General features: G+C 46.3%; 1 protein-coding gene across 7 annotated transcripts in view; it reads right to left on the bottom strand.

Annotated features, from left to right (window-relative positions):
* The window catches only part of CRACDL (CRACD like), a 138794-nt gene that overhangs the window by 73412 nt on the left and 40191 nt on the right, over positions 1-25191 (bottom strand). The window contains exon 1 of one of the 7 annotated variants that reach the window (XM_047781478.1): positions 1119-1918. The exons of 4 other annotated variants lie outside the window; for them this stretch is intronic. In XM_047781478.1, coding sequence (XP_047637434.1) covers positions 1119-1192 — 74 coding nt within the window. In that variant the 5' untranslated portion in view covers positions 1193-1918. Of the gene's footprint in view, positions 1-1118; positions 1919-25191 lie in introns of those variants that run through there. 2 more of the 7 variants (XM_047781473.1, XM_047781472.1) reach the window with 2 other exon arrangements.

Here is a 25191-nt window from a genome sequence, read left to right as displayed (position 1 = left end):
GGTCACCTGCAGCAGGGCGAGGTGGCCTGCAGGTCCACTGGCCTCTGCTCCAAAGGAACTTGGGCAAGTCACCTACCTGCATGAGTCTGTCACTTGAGAACAAGCCCTTTGGCATTATGCTAAATGAAATCCGTCAGGAAGAGAAAGACAAATACTGTATGACCTCGCTTACATGTGGAATAGAAAAAAAAATGCAACAAACCAGTGAATATAACAAAAAAGAAGCAGATTCAGATATAGAGAACAAATGCGTGGTTACCATGGAGAAAGAGAAGGAGGGAGGGGCAATATAGGGGGAGGGAAATAAGAGGTACAAACTCTTAGGTATAAAACAAGCTACAAAGATACACTGAACAACACAGGGAATAGAGACAATATTTCATAATAACTATAAATGGAGCATAACCTTAAAAAACTGTGAATCACTATATTGTATACCTATAACATATAATAATGTCAGCAACTATATTTCAATTAAAAATAAATTTTAAAAAAACAAGCTCTTTGGTGCTGATCTTCAGTTATAGGAATAATTGTGGGGTTTTTTTGGGGGGGGTTATGCCCTCAGCATGTGGAAGTTGCCAGGCCAGGGAGTGAACCCAAGCTGTGCCAGTGACCCAAGCCACGGCAGTGACAAACTGGATCCTTAACCTACCGAGCCTTTAGAGAACTCCCTACTAATGGTCTTATACGTTGCCCTCCTCTGCCTTCACTCCCTGCAAAGTACAGAGACTATATGGATCCGACATATGTGGATCCCTGTGGATCCGACATAGAGGCGTGGGATATTCAGAGAAAAATGCTATCTCCCAGTCCTCTTTCCTGTTCCTTCTCCCTTCCTTTCATTCCCCACCCTGCTCACCTTAGCCCGCTGCTCTCCTCTAGTTCAATATATGAATATGTCACTAAGACAATAAAATGTTTTTGTTCCAGAAATCACACAATTCAAGGAGATATATGATATATAAATAATACTATCTGTAAGGAAGGGGATCATAAATGACAACGGACACTGAAAGCCTAACCTTGGGCTTCAGGAGCTGGTGGTCACGGCCAGACCCCCCCACCCGCACAGCCCCCTTCGCCTCTCCCACCACCCTCAGCTCTCAAAGGCCCACCTGGGCTCAGGCCTGATGCACTGGTAAAAGGCTGCCATCTTCATGAATGTGGAGGGGGCCTCCGGCACTTTCATCCTCCTGGAGAAGGGCGGGCCTTTTCTGTGCTCCCTAAAGGGGCTTTGGGCCCTCAGGACACCCCCCAGGTGCTGACTGAGAGCCTCATTCCCTGGCCCCGAGGAAGCGGGGCTTCTGCCACCTCCTGCAGCTGCGCAGGTCCCTGGGCAGGTGTGCAGCACAGCGCGGTGGAAGCTCAGAAACACACGAACTTCCTTCTTTCACTTCATCCACGTGGACAGCAGGGTGGGGCTGGAGCCACACCTGCCTCTCTGTGAGTAGAGCCGCTGCCTGGTTGCTGGGGGTGGAAAGTAACAAGCCCGGGCTTTGCCTTCCTGTGCTCCCCTCAGGGGTGGGCAGAGGGCAAGTATTTCCCCATCTTAGCCAGGCCCCGGGGCCCTGGGGCCACAGCCACTCCCGCACGTTCGCTCCTTGGCTCTGGCTTTCTTGTCATTCAACCTTAAAGTTCCGGCATGTTGCCGAGGGTCCCAGACATATTTTGTGAACTACTCTCCCGGGAGCTTTCAAATGCTCCTTTCAGTCGGCACCTGCTAAGCCATTCACTGTGGCAGGAACAGTTCCAGCACTCCCTGCTGGGGGATGGCACCTGGCAGGTGCACAGACCACGCCCCCTGCTGGACAGAAAGCTGCCTCCCTGGTGACATCCTCTCTGATGACCGGCAGCTGGCGCTTCAGAATAATAGACTCCTGCAGCCCCAGCATCGCAACTCCACCTGACTCAAGATCGCCCAAGGTCTAGACGCTGCTAACCAGACAGTCAGCAGTTTCCAGGCAACATCTGGAGGATTGACAGAAGGCTCTGGAGAACAGGTGTGATTTGGTATTACTAAAACCAAAGAGCAGGCAGGCAGCAAGGGTGACTTCTGAAGATGGTTCTAAAAGAGTCCTAGCTGCTCTTCTGTTTTCCAAAATGCTATCCCTATCTATCTATCTATCTATCTATCTATCTATCTATCTATCTATCTATCTATCTATCTATCTATCTTACCTACCTACCTACCTTCCTACCTACCTACCTGTCTAAAGTTCTGGTTAAATGGTTTAAATAGTAAAGAATAACCAATGTAGGGAGTTCCTGTTGTGGCTCAGTGGGTTAAGAACCCAACTAGTATCCATGAGATGCAGGTTTGATCCCTGACCTTGCCCAGTGGGTTAAGGATCTAGCGTTGCTATGAGCTGCAACATAGATCGAAGATACGGCTCAGATCCGTCATGGCTGTGGCCGGCAGCTGCAGCTCTGATTTGATCCCTATCCTGAGAACTTCCATATGTCACAGGTGTGGCCCTAAAAACAAAAACAAACAAACAAAAAAGAATCGTGTTACACAAAAACATTGATTGAGAAGGGAGAATGCCCAGGATACACTGCAAGATGGAAACGCACACTGCAACAGCCCTTCTACAGGGAATGCACATCCCAGCATCCAAAGGGCTTGCTAAACACGGATTCTTCAGTAAGTCTCAGGTGAGGCCCCAGACTCTGGCATTTCGATGGGCCCACACACTCCCGCTGTGCAACTCTGTTGGTGGACAACTCTGTACTGCTAACAAGCTCCTGCAGGACACCGATTTATGGCTCATGGACCCTCTTTCGAGAGCATCATGCTATAAAATGGTGTTGCCATCCCCCTGCGTTTTTTTTTAACAAGTTTCTTAATGCATAAAAGGAATACAGGAAGGGCCACAAGACGATGTGATCTGCAGTTATTTCCAGGTCATGAAATGAGATGTATTTTATTTTATATATATTTTTTCTTTTTAGGGCTGCACCCGCAGCATATGGAAGTTCTTGGGCCAGGGGTTGAAGTGGAGTTGTAGCTCACAGCCTACACCACAGCCCCACAACACCGGATCCAAGCCGCTAAGTTGAGTTCTTAACCTGCTGAGCCATAACAGGAACTTCTGGAATGAGGTATAAACATTCTCTCTGCATTTTTCTAAGTTTTGTAAATTTTCTGATTGAACCAGTATTCTGTTCACAATTAGGAGCACCTCCAACAGTTTCTCTTAAAGACAAGGCAGTGTGCTGTAAACGGGCTGGGACTTGGGACCCTGGAGTTGCAGTTTCATTCCTTTTCCTCTGAGTCTCGGTTTCCTAACCTGGAAAACCTGTGGAATGGCCAGCTGCCAGCCTGGGAGCAGATCCTAAGTGTGAGGTTCTGCCTGGTGCCTGGCACACAGCATCTCAGCCCTGTCAGGCCCTGTTCCCTCCACTGTGGGAAACAAGAGCTTGAATCTGTGACAGCGGTTTCTGTCATTTTCCCAAGGTACTTCCGCATTTGCCTCCCCACTGACAGCACATCACTTCTGCGACAAAGAGTTGGAGGAAAAAGTGTCACTGTGGAGCTTAACTAGGAAGGCGAGCAACTTGCCCAAGGTCAATGCCGGGGGCTCCAGGGGGCTTCTGTCCCAGGACGCATGGAGATTCCCCTCACTACCTCTGACAACCCCCTCGTATCCCCCACACTGATACACACAGGACCAGCCTGCTGTGCTTTGGCCCCAGGGCGGGAACGGTCCCCTGAGCTGAAGTGGCCTGGGACAGGGATGCAGAACCAGGTCTCCACCAAGTATCAGGCAGGGGGAGACCCCCACCCTCGTTCCACTTGGCCCACCCATGCCTCTACTGGGCCTGCTACAGTCCTCACTCCTTCCTAGGATTTTAAAAACATCACGATGTGCTTTTCTTCATATAACACATGGGACTGTTTATACACTGAGAGATGAGACGGTGAAGCTGTCACCCGTGGTGAATTCTTGTCAGCTGCAAAGGCAGTCAAACCCCAAATTTTGGCCCCAAAGCCTAAGGGAGCACCTGTGTTACTTAGAGTGGCTTCTTACAAGGGTCAGAAATGAGTGAGACAACTTCCAAACATTCCCTCTGGTGTATGTTGTTTAGAGTTAACCTTGACAAGTAGCACCTGCCACTTAGGTGGCCTTTACTGGCTTAATATCCCAACAGGACATTATAACGAGCACAACATCCATCATGAGTTACACTGCTATTTAACAACAACAACAAAACCCCCCAAATAAAATGAAAATGGAAAGAATAGCCATAGGTCAAGTGGCCACATTGACAGCTGTTCACAGTTTCTTCCCAGTTAACTGAAACTCTGAGGAAATGTGAAAATGAGAAAAACACTGGTAGGCAGCACCCTAGCTGGGAGTTAGCGGGCGCTGCTGGGCTGCCTCCCCAGCTCAGGCCACAAGCAGCCGCAGCCGGCCACCCTCCTGACTCTGGGGATGCAAAGAAGTCACCTGGCTGTAAGAAGGCAGATCCCTGCTGTCTGAGACGGAGGGAAGAGGGGAAGGTACCAGATGGCAGGGAGAGCAGGAGCAAGGGGAGCAAGGCTGAAAGAGGCAGCTGGTGGGTACCAGGTGGAATTGTGCCTGAGGAACTGTGGGGCCTGAGGATTAATGCACAGACGCACATGATTCCACACCAAGGGTCCCTGGGCAATAGTTCGCTGCAGCTGCAGAAAGAAATCAAGAGGTGTCACAGAGGAGTTCCCACTGTGGCACAGTGAGTTAAGAACACAACTGCAGCATTTTGGGTTGCTGGGGAGGCACAGATTTGATCCCCAGCCCCGTGCAGGGAGTTAAAGGATCTGGTGTTGCTGCAGCTGCAGCTTTGAATTCAATCCCTAGTTCCTGGAACTTCCATATGCCAAGAGTGTGGCAAGAAAGAAAGAAAGAAAAAAAAGAAAAGAAAAAAAGGGAAGAAAAGGAAAAAAAAAAAGAGGTGCCACACAGAGCCAGGGTCTACATTTATGTGTAACTGGGTCATCTTGCTGTGCAGTAGAAAGTTGACAGAACACTGTAAACCAGCTATAATGGAAAAAATAAAAATCATTATAATAAAAAGATAAACATGACAGTGTAAGGGAAGGATAAATCTGACTCCATATTAGATGTTTCCTTTATTTTACCATTTGTGTTCTACTGCTTTTGCTGCAAGTTAAATCATGTTGCCTATAGCCTGAACTACAAAGAACAGCCCATTCTCGAGGCTCTGACCTTTAAAGGTATAAGACTTCCCTATTCCGTATAGAGATAAAAAGTTACAGAACAGAGAATAACATTTGTGTTGAAGGTTTACAGGAACATCATGACCTGACTTAGGTGGGCAGCTGCAAGAACAAAGGATTCTGACACCAGTAAGTTTGCAACAACCAGCCGCATTCCGTCAGCTTTTAGTATAAAAGAAGCCTGAATTCTAACTCAGGAAAGCTGGTTCTTTGGGACACTAGTCTGCCAGCTTCTCCATCTGCTGGCTGTCAGGATAAAGTTAACTATTCTTTGCCTCCAACGACTTGTTTCTCATTTTACTGGCCTGTCATGCAGGAAGCAGTTTGAGGCTGGACTCTTGTAAAAACAGAAGCCAGGAGCTAATGAACTGCACTTTCACCCCTGATGGGCTGGCCCTTCAGCCAAGGATTTGCCTGGTGAGCCTGCATGACGCTGTGTATGTCACCACGTATATATGGCCTGGATGCCCACTCACTTGCCTCTTGGTCAACTCCCAAATTTCCCATCAGCCAGCTTGACCCCAGGCTAAGCCATAAAGCCCCAAACTTGGCGTCCTGTACTTGGGAGCAAAAGCCAGTGTGCTCCAGGGAATCTCCCTGACCTAGCGAGAGTTGAGGAACCCATAAAACCACTGAAAACAAATTGTTGGTATATACGTACAGGTCTGCCATTATTTTCTTAATTGAGTAAAAACATAGTTGACGTTATTTCAATAACTGCATAGGTCTAAAATCATCTTGCTAGTTTAGCAAATAAAAGAGTATTAACTTAGTTTTCATTTTAACTTAAAAAACTGTTTAAATAACCAATACACTAACCATAGCTTCTGCTTTCCCTGCTGCTTCATTTTATCACCACGAGGAAAGGTAAAAGGTTCGGCAGAATGGCAACAACAGACATACGTGCTGCCAGCTTCCTATCACCTGCCGTCAGCAGACATCAGTAATCAACCACCGCATCACCCTCAGAACCACTCACCACACAGTACTCCAAGCAGCTACTCTGCCAGTTGCTTGGAGCAGCACTTGGCTAGAAGTCTGCCAACAGTGCTGGCAGAAACAGCAATAAGTCTACAGAGCCTCGTTCTGGCCTTCTCTACCACTAACCAGCTACTAACCAGTTGAGTAGCTCAGGACAAATCACTTCCCTCTCTGGGCTCCCATCTCGTTTATGACATGAGTGATTTGGACTCTGATATCTGAAAGTCTTATCAGATGACTTTGGAAAAATAAAGGTTAGTAAAACTGGCCTAGACGTCTTTTTCTGGGAAGATGCTTTCGTTAGCCAGGTTAGACATGTTTGAGCTGAGAAGGACATATACTGAAAATATATTTAAAAAATCTAGTTGTCAGTATGTTGCTTGTTTGTGATCCAGAAAAAAGGAGTGGCAATAGTTATATCACAGAAGGCCCCTCCCCCACCCCCCACACCGACACAGCCACCCTGACCCTCTGCACACTGGCTTCCCCAGGTACCTCTGCCCCACCCTGGTCCCAAGAAGTCTCTGTGCTGACTGGACACCCTGCATCCTTCCTCTGAGCCCCTGGCCACTCACGTTACTTTGTAAACGTCTCCCCTTCTTGGAGTTTGAGCTTCTTACTTTTCTTTTTTCTTTCTTTCTTTCTTTCTTTCTCTATTTTTTGCTTTTTAGGGCCACACCTGCGACATATGGAAGTTCCCAGGCTAGGGGTTGAATCGGAGCTACAGCTGCTGGCCTACACCACAGCCACAGCAATGTGGAATCGAGCCGTGTCTGTGAACCACACCACAGCTCTCGGCAACACCTGATCCTTAATCCACTGAGCAAGGCCGGGGATTGAACCTGCATCCCCATAGATCCTAGTTGGGTTTGCTAACTGCTGAGACATGAAGGGAACTCTGAGTCTGAGCTTCTTGAAGGCAGAGACAAGCTCGTTTCATCTCTGTAGCCCCGATAACTACATACAGTAGACTGAGTGAGCCTCATCGTCTGCGCTTATAAGACCCAAGGGCAGAAATCACTTTTAGTAAGGCTGTTGTTTTTGTTAAGTTTCTCTGAAACGCCTAAGGAAAAAATATTCGCGAATAGTTGATTCTGTTTGAGCCATTTGGTAAGATTCCCTGACAAAGTGATCCTGTGTGATTCAGATGTGGGGGTTGGTTGGGTTTGACATAAATATCTCCCTATTTTGTAATTTGGAGACATCACATTTGGAGAGTGAGGACATGGAGCACTATGAACACACATTTGGCTCATGATGTGAAGATATCTAATATTCCAAATTATTCTAGCCTCTTGGTATTTTAAAGACCTCAGGAAAGCAGCCAAGTTCCCAATTTCTTACATACTGCCGTGAGGGAGGCACAGTATATAAAAGCCCCACACCAACTGGCACTTAATGGGTTATAGCTGCATTGTCTCATGGGTTAGAGGTGCAGTCAGTCAGACTGCAGAGTCTTTGAGAACAATGCCAATTAATTTGCTTATTTCTGTATGTTCCAAGGAGCTGAGCATACGGCAGGTGCTTAATACATGCATACTGATTAATACAATGCAACACAGAAATCATCTGTGCAGAAAGCACTGGGCACAGTAGTCAGTAGGGCTGCACCCTAAATCCCTTAGTTGCTGATGTACAGAGGAAAGCAGGCTGTGTAGATCAGGCAGGATCCTGAGAATAAGTGGGGATACCAGGGGTTTCTCATGCTGTACCTTCTAGTAAGCCAAAGCATGATGCTGGCGGCAACTTACACGTGCCAAGAACTGCTGTAAATATTTCACATACATTTACTCCTTAAATGTTAGCTGAATAGGGTTGTACGAGCGTTACATCCAAGCCAGGCAATACCGAGTTGTTCATCAAAGAAGGAGCATCCCCAGGTGGCAGTTGGCAAACCCGTGAGGCACCAGCACCGGCGCGGGGCAGAGGGTGGAGCCCGGCAGGTCTGCTGGCTGCCTGCCCTGGGTGGTCCTCTGCCATCTCCACTGAGTCAATTTTCTCCCCAAGGGCAAGGGGACTGCAGCCAGATGTGACCCAGAAGGGCAGCACTGAGCACTTGATAGACACTCTGTGGTGCTGGGCACTCTAGCAGGTGTGCCAGGTAACCCCAAGGCCAAGTCAGACACATGCACCGCCAGGCAAGGGAGGAAAGCACCTGCCCATCCAACTCGGCCCTTTGTAGCAAAAACCTGTGAGTGCTCTGCTTACTGACTGGAGGCGCTGACAGGCTGACCAACCTGGGGCACCTGTGCCTCACCTGCCCGTCAGCCCACCCTCGGGAAGGCTGTCAGCGCTACTGCAGGCAGGGTGTTGGGGGAGCCTGGGACAGCCCAGTGGGATGATGGGACTTCAGACGGTGAGCACAGGTCTGTGCAGATGTGTTCACCTGCCAGGGGATGTTCCACTGCCACTCAGAGTGCAGCCGAGGGACCAGCAGCTCAGCACCTCCGGGAGTTATTTAGATGTGCAGACTCTCAGATTCTCCCCAGACCTGGGGTCTCAGAATCTGCCCTGGATCAAGGTCCATAGGTGATGCCTCTGCAGGTTAAAGGTTGAGAACCACTGCTTTAGACCAGCTGTTCTCGACCCTGGTCGCACATCAGAATCCCCTGGGAGCCTCAAAATCTCCTGCCTCTCAGCTCATACCCCGGCCCAATTGCAGCTGTGGGTGCCAGATGACTTCAAGTACAGCCTTGGTAAAGAACCACTGTTCTCCAGCTCTGAGTGTGGCCCCGCATGTCAGCAGGTGAGCCCTCGACTGGGGCACCTGCAGGGATGCTTGCCAGGTGTAAGGACATGGTGGTCACCCACAAGGACAAGGAACTGCCACCAGCTTGGTGCCTGCACCATCCAGGCAATGGAAGCCTGCATGGCCCCCAGCATGTCCTGGTCTGTGACATGCATCACCGGCTCGGACAGAGGGCTCATCACCTAGGTCCAGCCTCTTCTGAGAGGTGCCTCTGACAACACAGGCTTAGGGTCACCCCAAAAGGTCCACCCACTAATTGTGGCTGGGCTGCACCAGAAGGGCTGGACAACTGGAGTTTCAGGGAAGGGGCAGGGTGCTGTCCCTGGAGCCAGGTGAGAACAGGAGGGGGACCGATCCAGAGCACATGCTTCTGAGCTCAGTGCTACTGTCTTTGAACCAAAAGGTTTTCTTTTGAGTCCCTGAAGATCAAACAAAGGAGAACCGAGGGACTGTAGCCTCCCAGGAATGGGAACCCACTCAGTGGAGAGGGGGTTAAAGATCATTTAGACTACAGGTCACTTGAACTTGGTGGCAGAGACAGTGACTCATTCCTGGACATTACTGAGCAAAGGAGGTCACTCTTCCAACTGACCCAAGACAGGAGCTACAGACATGGCCCTGGCCCAAGCTGGTTGATGTAGTTCCATCTCCTAGAAAGAGTGGTTGCTTCAGGAAGAGCTGGGTGACTCATCTCAGGCCAAGGAGAGTGAGGCTCAGGGCTTCTATGGAAATGCTGAAAGAGGGTATTTCTTTTCTGCTGGGTCTGGGAGGATGGGAGATTAGAGAGGAAAGGAGCACCAAGAGATGAAGAGGAAAAGCAAAGCAACTGGAGGCTCTGTTAGAGTCCTGGATCTAGCTATTCCTGAAGTCAGCTATCAGAGATTTTTCCAGTTACCCAAGCTACAGAGTCTGTCTCTCTGTTTTTTTAAAAAGCCAAACAAGCCTTTACAAGCTTTAAAAGAAAGAGTCCCAACTAATTCCCTGAACAAACAGGGGCAGTATGAGTGACATCGAACCATTTGAACCCTCTGGAGCTGCCCGGATATGCTTTGTTTGGTTCTAGTTTTAGATCTTTAGGACAAAGGGGTTTAGCTGCACCCAGGACAGGCTGGGGCAAACAAAAAGGCAGGTCATTAAAGGAAGAGTGTTCATTGCAGATTTACACAGGGCAGAGGGGCAACCCCTCTGTATCCGAGTCACCTTTGAACAGCTCAGTAACCAGCAAAATAAGCCAAGTCCAAGTTCCACTTCCTGCACATTCCCAGTGTCCTCTGATGGCCTTGCTTCTTTCATTAGGTGGGAAACAATCTGGCAAAGGACGAATGGCTGAGGCTTTAGAAGAAGACAGAGCCAGGTGGGACCAGGTAGTGGCGGCCAAGGCCCTTGGGTGGGAAGGCTCATGAGAGAGGTTCAGGACAGCCTGCCTTAGATGTGTCACGTGCATCCTCAGCCCCAGTGAGAGCAGAGTGGCAGAAGGACTCCTGGGCTCCAGGGGAGGCCTGGGTGGAGCAGTTCACCAAACTCAAAAGGACCACAACTAGAGAAGACTCAACGCCAAGCCAGAGAGACTGGCGCAGAGGCAGGGGGGATGGAGGTCTCGATGGACTGGATGGATGGCCCTGAGCGCCAGTGGCGTTTCTCCCACCCAGACCCCATGCACCACAGTCCACCTCCCAGGACTGGGGTGTGGCCCACTGGGTGCTGAGGCCTGGAAGGAACACCATGCCAGCTGAGATTAAGACTGGTGGCCACGCACCCTGGGGGCTCAGGGCGGAAATGAAGCTGAGTTGTTGAAAAACCAAGTTCTTTCTTGGGCACCTACCTGGGGGGCCTGAGACCAGCACGTGGGGAGTCCGCCTGGGGCTTGGCTGACAGCAGATACACAGTTCCCACTGGCCCCTGACCACCAGGCGAAGAGCACATCTGTGCACTAACACAGACACAGCTTGTGGGGCCAACCAGAGGTGATAAAATCCTACGCCAGAGAGAGGGATAAACCCGGCCCTGAGCAGAACAGGAAGAACCCTGTGTTGCTGTCTGCACAGGAGCCCCAGGTGTCACTTACCAGCCAGGCCTGGGTCCTCATCTGTCACAGGACCTGCCGAGCAAACCCGGATAAGATGATGTAATGCGTAAGGAGGATGGAACCAGTGGGAAGGCTTGCTGCTCGCCGTTATTTTTGGCATCTCTTAGAACGGAGCACATGGCGCCCCCACACACCACCTCCACACAAGGCCTGCTCTGGCAGTCCCGTCCCCAATGCGCAGCAAGGTGGAAACAGTGCACCCACAGGAGCCGGTCTGTGGCTGGGGAGCAGCCCATGCTCAGCGAGAGGAGCCACAGACCCACAGGTGCCCCATCCGCCCAGAGACACGGGGCCAGCAGAGGGCGTGAGGGGACCGTGGGTTAGAACCTGGTACCAAGGAGGCCCTGGAAGCACAGAGCCAACACCTGCACCTTCCTGCCCAGATGAGCAGCCCTGAGTCCCAGAGAAGAGAGGGGTGAGAGCGGGGAGGCGGAAGAGAGAGAGCGAGAGAGAACATTTAAGATGGTAAGGCTGGACCGGAACCCCACCTTCATCCTTGGAAGCTGGCCAGCTTGGCCATGCTGCCTGGACATTCTTGGCCCACCCCCACAACCCCACCCTGCTTCAGTGGGAAGAGGGAGACATGATGATCATCCCATCACCATTTGACCCCCACGTGTAGGCACCCGCAAAATGGGAGGGTGAATATGGACTCTCCTGAGAGTAAAGCAGATGCTGTGCCCTGTCCTCGAAACCTGGAAACAGGGGCCCACTAGGTTGGGCACAGGGAGGGTAGGGAGAGGGTGCCTGGTACAGAAACAGGGGTCCACTAGGGTGTGGGGAGGATGTGTGCATCCATGGCACTTAGGGGTCTGTTCCACCAGAAGGAAGTTCAAGTTCAAGCACACAGCCCGTGATTTATGAAGACAATGCAGTCAAGACAGGGACTGAAACCTGCCGTCGGGGTCGACTTATCAGCAACTGTAAAAAGGCAGGAGATGAGTGGCTCGGGTACTGCGGCATCTTAACTCTAGACCTGGGTACCACTGCCCTGTACCAGGGCTGGTTTAAAGGCCTCTTTTCCTTTCTGCCAAGGAGCTGCTAACCCAGAAAAAGGACAAGATTGGGAAGGGAAATCCCATTTTTTTTAAGTGATAAGATACACAGCAGCTACATTTTTAAGGTTCCTCAGCAGGAATAAATAACAGCCGAGAGCCATAATGATGCTATGAGAAGAATGTTTATAGTTTAGAATGAGAGAATTACAAAAATATGATTGATAGGGTGCAGTAAGAATTTTTAAAAATTAACTCAGTGAAGCTGCGTAAGAAAGAATTGCGCATGTGGATGAAAATATGGCCTCTAGAAGCTCCGAATTTCAGAGGTGGGAAAACTGGAGCTTTCACTTGCAACCAACTGTTTTTCAAGCCATGGAACTGAGGCTGACAGGTTCTGAAACTTGCCCCAGGACATGATGGATTAGTGGCAAAAGCGAGCTCTCTTAGCCAACCAAATGTGATGATGCCAAACAGCCGATGTAACTCTAAACACTTCTAATAACAAAACCGTAAGCAAATGACATTGGCCAGAACGGGGGAATAAGAATCTCCAAAACAAAAAACAAACAAATAAAATCTCTTCTCCAGAAAAGCAATGAAAAAGACTGGCAAAAAAAAAAGAAAAAAAAAAGGGTTAGAATCAACTTTGCCAGAACTCTAGAAATTAACCAAAGCCTTCAGTGCTCCATGGAGATTCCATTGCGTATCTCATCTCAGCACAGTGAACACTGTGGCATTTTCTCTTGCTTTATTCCAACCATCTGCTGTCCAGTTCCTTAGTAGCTTTGAAAAGCAAGAGATTTACAATTACTCTGTAAAGAAGTAGCCCAGCAGCCACCAGAGGGAGAAGAAGTGAGGTGAAGTGTCTTCAAAGCTCCATTTCCAGAGACTTGTCATTGTTTAACCTACTTAGTGGTTCCCTGGAAAACCTCAGCTGCAAGGATTTTGAAAAAGCCCAGTTGGACCTGAGTCAGAGCTTGCTCAGTACGAAAAGCTTTCCTCCAAAAGGCAAATATTTAACTTCACTGAGGTAAGTGGATAACAGTTGGAACAAACAACAGACTAATTAAAATGCTTAAAAGGAAAAGCCCAACATATTCCTGGGAAGCTAGAAGATCACAGGTAGGGCTCTGCTCATACTTAGGAAAGACCTGAGAAGGCCCTATACTCTCACCTTTGGCTGACCTTGAGGTTCTGTGCAAGTAGGAAGTGAGGGTTTAAGCAGAGTTGACCACTGCCTGTCCAAGTGCCCCAATATGCCCTTGAGCAAAGACCGGGAGGATGACTGATTTAAAATGTTTAAGAACATCTCTGTCCACCAGCCAGAATGGCCATCATCCAAAAGTCTACAAACAATAAGTGCCGGAGAGGGTGTGAGGAAAAAGGAACCCTCTTACACTGTTGGTGGGATTGTAAATTGGTGCAACCACTGTGGAAAACAGTATGGAGATTCCTCAGAAAACTAGAAATAGAACTACCATTTGATCCAGCAATCCCACTCCTGGGCATCTATCCAGAGAAAACCACGCCTCGCAAAGACACATGTACTCCGATGTTCATTGCAGCACTATTTGCTAGCCAAGACATGGAAACAACCTAAATGTCCATCAACAGAGGAGTGGATCAAGAAGATGTGGTACATATACACAATGGAATATTACTCAGCCATTAAAATGAACGAAATACCAGCATTTTTAGCAACATGGATGGACCTAGAAATTATCATGCTAAGTGAAATCAGCCATACAATGAGAAACCAATATCAAATGCTTTCACTGACATGTGGAACTTGAAAAAAGGGCAGACTGAACTTCTTTGCAGAACAGATGCTAACTCACAGACATTGAAAAACTTACCGTCTCCAGAGGAGACAGTTTGGGGGGTGGGGGGATGTGCTTGGGTTATGGGATGGAAATCCTGTGAAATTGGATTGTAATGATCATTATGTAACTACAGATGTGATAAATTCATTTGAGTAATAATAATAAAAAAGAATATCTCTGTCCAATCATTAGCTCACCAAGGCAGAGACTTCAGGGGCCACTCATGACAAAACATACAGACTTTATAGAACTGGTTCAGAAAAGTCAATAGACAAATGACAACAACAACAAACACTGGGAGTCAGGAGACACTGTTGTCACATTATATATTTAAATATACATATATATTCCACAAATAATATACATATTCAACAAATAAAATATATATTTGACAAAATGTTACAAAACATACAAAGAAACAAAAAGTGGGACCCATATACAGGAAACCCCGATGTTGGACTTGTGTGACACAGAACTGAAGTCAGCTATTTAAAATATGTTCAAAGCACCAAGAAACCATATATAAGCAAAGAGTGAGAATGATGTCTCACCAAATATACAACATGAATAAAGAGATAGAAATTCTGGAGTGAAAAGTATAATAACCAAAATTTTTTTAAATGTCCAGAGGGACTCAATATCAGATTTAAAATGAAAGATTCCGTGAACTTGAAGACCTATCAATTGAGATTAACCAGCCTGAGAAACAGAAAGAGATACAATGGAGAAAAATAAACATCATTCAGCATATCAACATACACATATTAGGAATCTCAGGAGGAGAGGAGAGAATGGTGCAGAAAGAATATTTGAAGACTAGCTGAATACTTCCAAAATATGAGGCAACATTAATCTACACATCCAAGAAGTTCAACAAACTCCAAAAAGGATAAACTCAAAAGAGATCCACACCAGGGCATGTCATAAACAGTCAATGACAAGAGAAAATCTTGAAAGGATTCTTACCCTACAAAGGATCCACCATAGGATTACTGGCTGATTTCTCATCAGAATCCAGAAGGCCAGAAAGCAATGGGCTGAACTATTTGAAATCCAAAAGCAAAAGATTGTAAATGAAGAATACTAGATCCAGCACACTACTCTTCAACAATGAAAGAAGGGGGAACAACTCTTAACAGGTACAGAGTTTCCTTCTGGAGTGGAAAAAAATGTTTTGGAACTAGATAGAGGTGGTGAATGTACCAAATGCCACTTAATTGTTCACTTTAAAATGGTTAACTTTATGTTATAGGAATTTCACCTCAATTTCTAAAACTGAAGGAAAAATAAGACAAATTAAGACTTCCCACAGAGTTCCCAACATGACGCAGTGGTTAATGAACCTGACTAATATCCATGAGGACACAGGTTCAATCCCTGGCCTCGCTCAGTGGGTTAAGGATCCAGCGTTACCGTGAGCCGTGGCGTAGGTTGCAGACATGGCTCGGATCCCACATTGCTGTGGCTGTGGTATAGGTCAGCAGCTATAGCTCTGATTCAACACCTAGCCTAGGAACCTCCATAGTCTGTGGATAAAGCCCTAAAAAAAACAAAAGGAAAAAAAAACCAAAACTTCCCAGATAAAAAAAAACTGAGAGAAATTGTCACTAGCAAACCTGTCCTACAGGAAATACCAATAGGCACTAGAGAGTAATTCAAAACCACATGAAAAAATTGAGTACCAGTAAAGGGAATTATATAGGTAAATATAAAACCAGTATAAAGATATTATTGTTTGTAACTCCTTTTCCTTCTAATTTAAAAGACAATTTAAAAGACAATTGTCTAATTTAAAAGACAATTGTACAAAGCAATAACTATAAATATAGGTTAATGAGCATATGGTTTATGAAAATATAATTTATATAATAACAGCACAGAAAAGGAGGGAGAAATGGAGTTATATAAAAGAAAATTTGCATACACTGTTGAAATTAAGTTGGTATTAATCTGATCTAGATTGTTATAAATTAAAATTGTAATGCCCAAGGGTAACTAGTAAGAAAGTAAATCCCCCCCCAAAGGTAAAGAAATGATAAGGGAATTTAAACAGTACACTAGAAAACATCTACTAACACAAAAGGAGGCAGCAATGGAGGAAGAGAGGAGCAGAAAAGGCTTGAGACACATAGAAACCAAAGACCAAAATGGCTCATGTAAATCCCACCTTATTAGTAATCACATTAAATGAAAATGGGTTAAACACGCCAAACAAAAAAGAAAAACTGAAAAAATGGATTAAAAAATAACACCCCCCAAAAAAATCCAAATACATGCTATCTAAAAGAGATACACTTTATTTTATTTTATTTTTTTGTCTTTTTTTTTTTGCTATTTCTTTGGGCCGCTCCCTCGGCATATGGAGGTTCCCAGATTAGGGGTCGAATCGGAGCTGCAGCCACCGGCCTACGCCAGAGCCACAGCAACGCAGGATCTGAGCCACATCAGCAACCTACACCACAGCTCACGGCAACGCCGGATCCTTAACCCACTGAGCAAGGGCAGGGACCGAACCCTCAACCTCATGGTTCCTAGTTGGATTCGTTAACCACTGTGCCACGACAGGAACTCCGAGATACACTTTAAATACGGACCTACTGTATAGCACAGGGAAATTTACTCAATACAGTATAATAACCTATATGGGGAAAAAATCTGAAAAGGAATGGATATATATATTTGTATAACTGATTTACTATGCTGTACACCTGAAATTAACACAACTTTATAAGTCAACTATACTGCAATAAATTTTTTTTTAAATTGGGCTATTAAAAAAAGACACAAATAGGTTGAAAGTAAATGGGAAAAGACATACCATGCAAACAGTACCCAAAACAGAGCTGGAGAGGTTATATTCATTTCAGACAAAATAGAGCTCAAGACAAAAGTTACTAGAGACAAAGTGGGAAATTATATAATGATAACAGGGTCAATCAATGAAAATTTAATAATTATACACACATATGCACCCAATAACAGAGCTCCGAAATATGTGCAGCAAAATAACAGAACTGAAGAAACAGACAAGTAGGCAGTAATAGCTGATGCCTTCAATGCTCCATTTCAATAATTACAGAACACCAGACATAAGATTGACAAGGAAATAGAAGAATTGAAAAACATGATAAACCAACTAGACTTAACACAGAAAATTTCTTAGGCCATAAAACATCCTTGATGCATTTAAAAAGATTAAAATTATACTAAGTATATTCTCCAACCACAACAGAATTCAATTAGAAATCAATGAGAAGGAAATTTGGGAGATGCACAAATATGTGGAAATTAAGTAACCAATAGGTCAAAGAAAAAAAAATCACAAGAGACATTAGAAAATACTGAGATCGATTAAAACAAAAACTTATGGATGCAGCTTAAGCAGTACTTCCAAGGAAATTTATAGCTGTCCATACCTATGCTAAGAAGAAGAAAATCTCAAATCAACTGCCTAATGTTCCATCTTAAGAAATTAGAAAAAGCAGAACAAAACAAAACAAACAAACAAAAAAGTTTTCATTGTGGTGCAATGGAAACAAATCTGACTAGGAACCATGAGGTTGCAGGTTCCATCCTTGGCCTCGCTCAGTGAGCTAAGGATCTGGCATTGCTGTGAGCTATGGTGTAGGCCAGCAGCTACAGCTCTGATTAGACCCCTAGCCTGGGAACCTCCATATGCCACGGGTGCAGCCCTAAAAAGCAAAAAACCAAAAACAACAACAACAAAAAGAAATTAGAAAAGGCACAAACTGAAATTGAAAGCAAGCAGAAAGAAAAAATAACAAAGATTAGAGAAGAAATTAATGAAACTGAGAATAGAAAAGCAATAGAGAAAATCAACAAAAGCAAAAATTGGTTTTTTGAAAACATCAACAAAATTGACAAACCTTTAACTTGGACTGACCAAGAGAAAAGCGGAAAAGACTCAAATCACTAAAATCATGAATGAAAGAGGAGCCATCACCACTGACCTTACATTAGTGCACATGATCATAAAGGAATTCCGTGAAACAATTGCATGTCAACAAACTAGAGAACCTAGATGAAACGAACATATTCCTAAAAAGACACAAACTACCAACACTAATTCAAGAAGAAATCATTAAATGACCCATTACAATTAAAGAGACTGAATTAGGAATTTTGAAACCTTCCACAAAGAAAAGCCCAGGGCCAAATGGCTTCACTGGTGAATTCCACCAAATGTTTAAAGAAAATTACAAATGGATTGTAGTTTCTTTTGGGGGTGATGAAAATGTTCTGGAATTGGATTGTGGAGGATGTCCTAGGTGTTCCCATAGTACACTCCCCTCTCGTTAGCCAGGGACCAGCTGGACCTGGGGAAGGTTCTGGTCTGTATTTGCAGACTCAGTTCTGCAGGCTGCCAGATGGTAGTTTTCTTCTTTCTGATACCTGCCCACTGGTGGGTGGAGCTGGGTCTTGGCTCCCTGGTGGGCAGGGCCATGTAGAAGGTATCCTATGTGGTTAATGAACCCGATTGGCATCCATGCGGATGTGGCTTGATCCCAGGCCTTGCTCAGTGGGTTAGGGATCTGGTGCTGCCATGAGCCAGGGTGTAGGTCACAGATTCGGCTCAGATCTGGTGCTGCTGTGGCTGTGGCCTGTAGCTGCAGCTCCAATTCAACCCCTGGGCTGGGAGCTTGCATATGCCATGAGTGTGGTTCCCCCAAAAAGCCCAGGAGTCCCATTGTTGTAACTATACTAGACTGCTTTTGTTTTGCTTCTCCCCCTACTTTTTTTTTTTCTATATATAATTTTTTTATTTTCCCACTGTACAGCAAGGGGGTCAGGTTATCCTTACATGTATACATTACAATTACATTTTTTCCCCCACCCTTTCTTCTGTTGCAACATGAGTATCTAGACAAAGTTCTCAATGCTATTCAGCAGGATCTCTTTGTAAATCTATTCTAAGTTGTGTCTGATAAGCCTCCCCTTACTTTTAAAGTAACTGAGATATAATGCACATATCTCAAAATAAGGTTGTGAGCCATCCCGCATGGTTGTGGCTGTGGCCAATGCAACCCCTAGCCAGGTAACTGAGTGGGTGCCTCCATGGGGCCCTTCCTGGTACAGACTCCTCCCCAACCCCCAATGCCCACCTTCATTTTTTTGTGTGTGTCTTTTTAGGACCACACCCACAGCACATGGAAGTTCCCAGGCTAGGGGTTGAATTAGAGATGTAGCCGCTTGCCTACACCACAGCCACAGCAACGTCACATCCAAGCCATGTCTGCAACCTACACCACAGTGGATCCCTAACCCACTGAGCGAGGCCAGGGATAAAACCCACATCCTCATGGATACCAGTCAGGTTCATTACCACTGAGTCATGATGGAAACTCCCATGGATTTTTTTTTTTTTTTCATTTGTAAAGTTGAACACTATTTGAAAGTTGAATGGGAATCACAAGTCCCTTCCTTTTCTTTTTTTCAATCCTAAAAGTAGGTGGCTTCTTATTTCATCTCTGCCAAACCTTTTCTACACTGTGAAAGCTTTCAATAAGGTTGAAGACATGAGTCATGCCAAGAGAAAATATATGCAACACATATAAGAAAGGGAACATGTACCCTTGATTTATAAAGAGCTCTTACAAAGCAATATGAAAAATACAAACACTCCATTGAAAAGTGGGCAAAGGACATGTAACAATTCACATGATGCGAATTGGCCAGTAAGTGTATAAAAAATAGTCAGCCTCACGAATTACTAAATGTAACAGTAAGACTCCTGGAAATTTTATTTCATTTCATTTCATTTCTTATTTTATTTTATCTTTTTAGGGCTGCACCCCTGGCATATGGAGGTTCCCAAGCTAGGGGTTGAGTCAGAGCTGTAGTCTCCGGCCTGCGCCACAGCCACAGCAACGCCAGATCCAAGCTGCTTCTGCAACCTACATCCCAGCTCACAGCAGTTCCAGATCCTTAACCCACTGGGTGAGGCCAGGGATTGAACCTGCATCCTCACAGATACTAGTCAGATTTTTTCCCACTGAGCCCCAAAGGGAACTCCCAACTCCTGGAAATTTTAAAAGGTAGAGTATTCATCTTTGGCAGACTGTGAGAAAAGGACACTCTCATATGCTGCTGCAGTTTAAAAATGGTATGCCTTTTTTGGACAGCCATTTGACAGTTTCCATCAAAATCTTAAATGTATTCTTCCTATGACACAGCAATTATACTTCTGGAAATATGTTCTATAGAAATATTCAGAGGCACATACAGATAAATGAACAAATATGTCCCCGGCAGGCAGATCTGCATTAAGAAATTTAGTTTTATCATAAATACTCCTTGATATGGGAATAGTTAGCTAATTGTTTTTTCTTTGTTGGCCGCCCCAGGGCATGTGTAGTTCCCGGGCCAGGGGTCAGATCTAAACCACAGTTGCGACCTCTGCCACAGCTGTAGCAACTCTGGATCCTTAACCCACTGCACCAGGCTGATCCCACTGTGCCAAGCAGGAACTCCTAGCTAATTACTTAGAATACTAACGAATCATTAAGAGAAATGAAGTAGATCTATTTACTGACTTGGAAGTATCTATAAAATATATTATAAGGTTTAAATAAAGATTTTCAGGGAGTTCCTGTTGTGACTCAGTGGTAATGAACCCGACTAGGATCCGTGAGGATGCAGGTTCGATCCCTGGCCTTGCTCAGTGGGTTAAGGGTCTGGTGCTGCCATGAGCTGTGGTGGTTGCAGACATGGATCGGATCTGGATCATGTGGATCTGTGGCGTAGGCCAGTGGCTACAGCTCTAATTCAACCCCTAGCCTGGAAACTTCCATATGTCGCAGGTGTGGCCCTAAAAAACAAACAAACAAAAAAACCAAAACAAACAAACAAAAAAAGATTTGCAGAAAAATATGCAAAGGTAGTGATTTCATTTTTGCAAAAAATGTAAACCCTATATGCCCGTATATATCAATATCTTATATATTTTCATATAACATATATGTGTAAATGTAACCAGGTACAGAACAGGCTGGACTCCTTAGAGTGAAAGCAGAAACCATCCACATTGTTCCTCCTCTTCTTACTAAACTTGCTCTGTGGACCTGTTTCTGCCACCTCCAGGCATCTCAGCCAAGGCTTTTCTGGGCTTCCTGAAATGGTAGATGAATAGCCCATCTATTCTGGTGTCAGACACTCCAGTCCAGGCCAGTGGCCTGGAGGGTAGAGTCCTTTCCCCAAGAACACGCCTCCACTCCCTGATTAAAGGAGGCCCAGAGGCCCCTGGGGGAAGCTGTGTGGACACCTGCCTGGCTCACCATCTGGTTTGGACCTGGACAACCAAGCCAGGACCCCGCACCTTCCCACTGCAGCTCCCGAACCTCTGGGAAGCGCTTCATCAAGTCCATCTTGGGGAGCTACCACTCGGCCCCAGCTTGGCAGGAGTGCCATCCGTCCAGAGAGGCCCTTCCCAGCTACATCCCGCAACCTGGGGACAGAGGCAGGATGGAAATGGGCTTGCCAAGAATCTCCCCAAGAAGCTCTCTCTACCTAAGAGCCCAGCTCTTCGGCAGGGAGGTGGCTGGGGCCAACATGCCCCCTGCCCTTCCCCACACCCTGGAAACAGGGGCTGTCACAGCCCCAGACTGTCCTTGGTCCAGAGTCAAGAGGGAGCTCTGCCTTCACATCCTGCTGTATAAACGTACTGACAGGGTCTGGAGGGACACACAGCGGCATATCTTTGGGGAGGAGGTATAGCTTTTTACTCTGCAGGCTGCCGTAGTGTTGCTTTAAAAAAAAATGACTCATGTGAACGAAAAGATAATTAAAAAGAAGAAAGTCTCCAGAGTCTATTTTTGACCTTCTTGATCTGGACAGCTTGCCTTTCACTGAGGAAGCCCAGGCCAGCAGCAGGAGCCTAGCAAAGCTCTGAATCCTCACGTCCACCTGAATTCACCCGAACGCCCCTAGACTCAGAGTGGAGTTCCCTGGGTGCCAGCCCCTGAGATTCAGATGTAATTGGCCAGGAATGGGCATGGGCACCAGGCTCTGTTAAAGCTCCCTGGGTGACTCCAAAGTGCTGCAGGTTAAGAAGCAATCGAGGGTCTTTAAAAAAACTAAAAAACAGAACGACCACATGATCCAGTAATCCCACTCCTGGGCATCTATCTGGAGAAAACCATAAAAGGAAAAGAGACATGCACCCCAATGTTCACTGCAACGCTATTTATAGTAGCCAACACACAGAAGCAACTTAACTGTCCACTGATAGAGAAATGGATAAAGAAGATGTGGTACATATACACAATGGAATACCACTCCGTCATAAAAAAATGAAATAATGCCATTTGCAGCAACATGGATGGGCTTGGAGATTATCATACTAAGTAACCCAGACAAAGACAAATATCACATGGTGTCACTTACAGGTGGAATCTAAAATATGATTCATAAGGGAGTTCCCGTTGTGCTCAGGTGTGCTCAGGGGTCTACGAACCCGACTAGTATCCATGAGGATGCCGGTTTGATCCCTGGCCTCGCTCAGTGGGTTAAGGATCTGGCGTTGCCATGAGCTGTGGTGTAGGTCGCAGATGCTGCTCAGATCTGACGTTGCTGTGGCTGTGGTGTAGGCCAGCAGCTGTAGCTGCAGCTCTGATTCAACCTTAGCCTGGGAACTTCCATATACCACAGGTGCGGCCCTAAAAATATATATATATATATATATGATTCAAGAATGCCCACTGTGCAACAGTGGGCTAAGGATCCAGCATTGCCACAGCTGTAGTGTAGTTTGCAGCTATGGCTTGGATTTGAGCCCTGGCCTGGGAACTTCTATATGCTGTGGGTGCGGCTAAAAAAAAAAAAAAATCTAAAATTTTAGTCAAATGAACTTACTTATAAAACAGAAACAGACTCCTAGACATAGAAAACAAACTAGCAAACTTATAGTTACCGGGAGGAGGAAGGGTAAATTAGGAGTTTAGGATACACAGATAGACACCACTATATATAAAGCAGATAACCAACAAGAACCTATTGTATAGCACAGGGAACTATACTCCATACCCTGTAATGATCTAAAGGGAAAATAATCGGAAAAAGAATATATATATGAATATATATATTATGTGTGTATATATACTTATATATATGTAAATATGAACATATATGAATCCCTTTGTTGTATACCTGAAACTAACACAATATTGCAAATCAACTATACTTCGATTTTTAAAAAAGAGAAAGAGGAAAAGAAGCAATAGGCTTACTCCTTTCACCAGGCCCACCCATGCCTGCCACTCCGACGCCCGCCCCTACTCCCCTACTTGGGTCAACCCTCTCCCGCTCCAGCGGAGCCGGAAACACGCAGCAGAGGTTGAAGCAGCAGTGCTGGTGAGAAGAGGATGACACCGAGCCCTCGGCCAGGACTTGGGGGGAGAACCACTCACTGGACCTGAGAACCTTCAAGAGTCAGCATCTACTCAAGCATTGCCACTTTTCTCCAGCTTTTTTCCCTTCTGATGGACGGCCAGCTGCCACTGTTTCTTGTACACTGAACAATCCCTGTTTTTGTCAGAGTGGTTTTGTTTGTTGTTTTTTGCTTTATCTGGAGGGCCTCTTTGATTTCTTTTTTCCCCCATACGGCATGTAAAGGGGAAGGCCTGAGCTCCTCCAGGCATGAAAATAACTTTGTGGGTCCTCAGACTTGATTAATAACATAGTAGGGGTGGCACCCCAGGCTGGAGACTGTCTCCTCTGTACTGTAGGTGGTGCTGACGAGAAGTCTGCTGCCGGTTTGATGCTGGTTTTTTGGTAACCTGCTTTTTCTCTCCAGAAGTTGTAATACTCTTTTCCTTATCCATCCAATCCTGAAGTTTGGCTAGAAAGTCTTTCCCCCAGGCCTCTCCTCCGGATGGGAGGCTGGGTGGGTGGGGCAGGCTGGCGATCTGAGACACTCACAACTGCCAAGACTAAGAAAGCTTTACTCTGGGTAGGAAGCATGCGACGTCCTTCACTCCTAAAGAGCATCATTTTCCATTTTACTCTCCTGCTGTTCTGGTTGGAGGTCTCAAGTTACCTCAGGCTGTGTAATGATTCTCTGTCAGACCCCAAGGTCACCGCCAGGAACCTGTCCAGGCAGACTGCCTGCCTTTTTCAGAGATTTGCTCTCAGTTTTATCCTAGAGGTAAGATCTGCTCTGGGCTACTCTGCTCTGCAGGTAAGTGTCAGTGGGGGCTCCTGGAATTGGCGGATGTGCTTCACATATAGTTCTTTTTGTTTGTTTGGTTGTTTGTTGGTTTTTTTGTTGTTGTTGTTGTTTTGTTTTTTTCCCCACTGTACAGCAAGGGGATCAAGTTATCCTTACATGTATACATTACAACTACATTTTTTTCCCCACCCTTTCTTCTGTTGCAACATGAGTATCTAGACAAAGTTCTCAATGCTATTCAGCAGGATCTCTTTGTAAATCTATTCTAAGTTGTGTCTGATAAGCCCAAGCTCCCGATCCCTCCCACTCCCTCCCCCTCCCATCAGGCAGCCACAAGTCTTTTCTCCAAGTCCATGATTCTTTGTGCTTAAGTCCGCGGAGCTCAGAGCTTCCCCAGGGCTCCCATGAAAGACCCAGGTGTCTCTCTCTCCAAGAGCACAGGTAAGTGACCTTGGCCCCGGCGGAACAGAGAGGCCAGCGGAGCCTGTCAGTGCTGGGGCCCCTCCCCTTGGCAGTCTGACTGCCTGGACGGGAATTCAGAGACAGCAGAGCCAGTGGTGGGCACAAAGCAGGCCCTGTTCCCACCAAGCACCTGGGTCCAAGGCCTCAGCAGATGAACAGGACCCGGAGCTCCCACTCCAACTGAGGGTCCCACCTGCGGTCCCAATCAGCCATGTGTGCCCAAACCTGGACCCAGGCACTGTGTTTTCAGGTGCGTGGGGGAGGAGGGGCAGGGAGAGGACCACGCCTCCCATGTCTGTACATGATCTGGCTGCAGGAAAAGGCCAGCTCAGGAGAGGCCCAAATGGGAAGCGATTCAGCATTATTGAGAGGAGACGAGCAACATCACAACCGCATCACATAAGAGTCACGTGAAGGTTAGAGATGCCAGGCATGCTGGCCACAAAAAAACAGCAGGAGATGTAATCCCCCCTGAAATGTGGCAAAAACCTCGGGGCCACCTAATGTTGCCCACAGACAGAGTGGGGTGGAGCCTTCGGCTCAGCTCTCAGGAGTGGGCAGAAGTCTGTACAGTGTGAGAGAGTAGGTAAACTTATACCATCGATATAATGAGGGGATGGGCAGAAAAATGATTTGTGACATACCTGGCAAGGAGAATTCTGGGAAACCTTCTCTGGGGGCC

Source organism: Phacochoerus africanus, chromosome 5 (assembly GCF_016906955.1).
Source record: "Phacochoerus africanus isolate WHEZ1 chromosome 5, ROS_Pafr_v1, whole genome shotgun sequence".
In the NCBI taxonomy this organism is placed as follows: Eukaryota; Metazoa; Chordata; class Mammalia; order Artiodactyla; family Suidae; genus Phacochoerus; species Phacochoerus africanus.
This window is presented reverse-complemented; position numbering and strand designations above follow the sequence as displayed.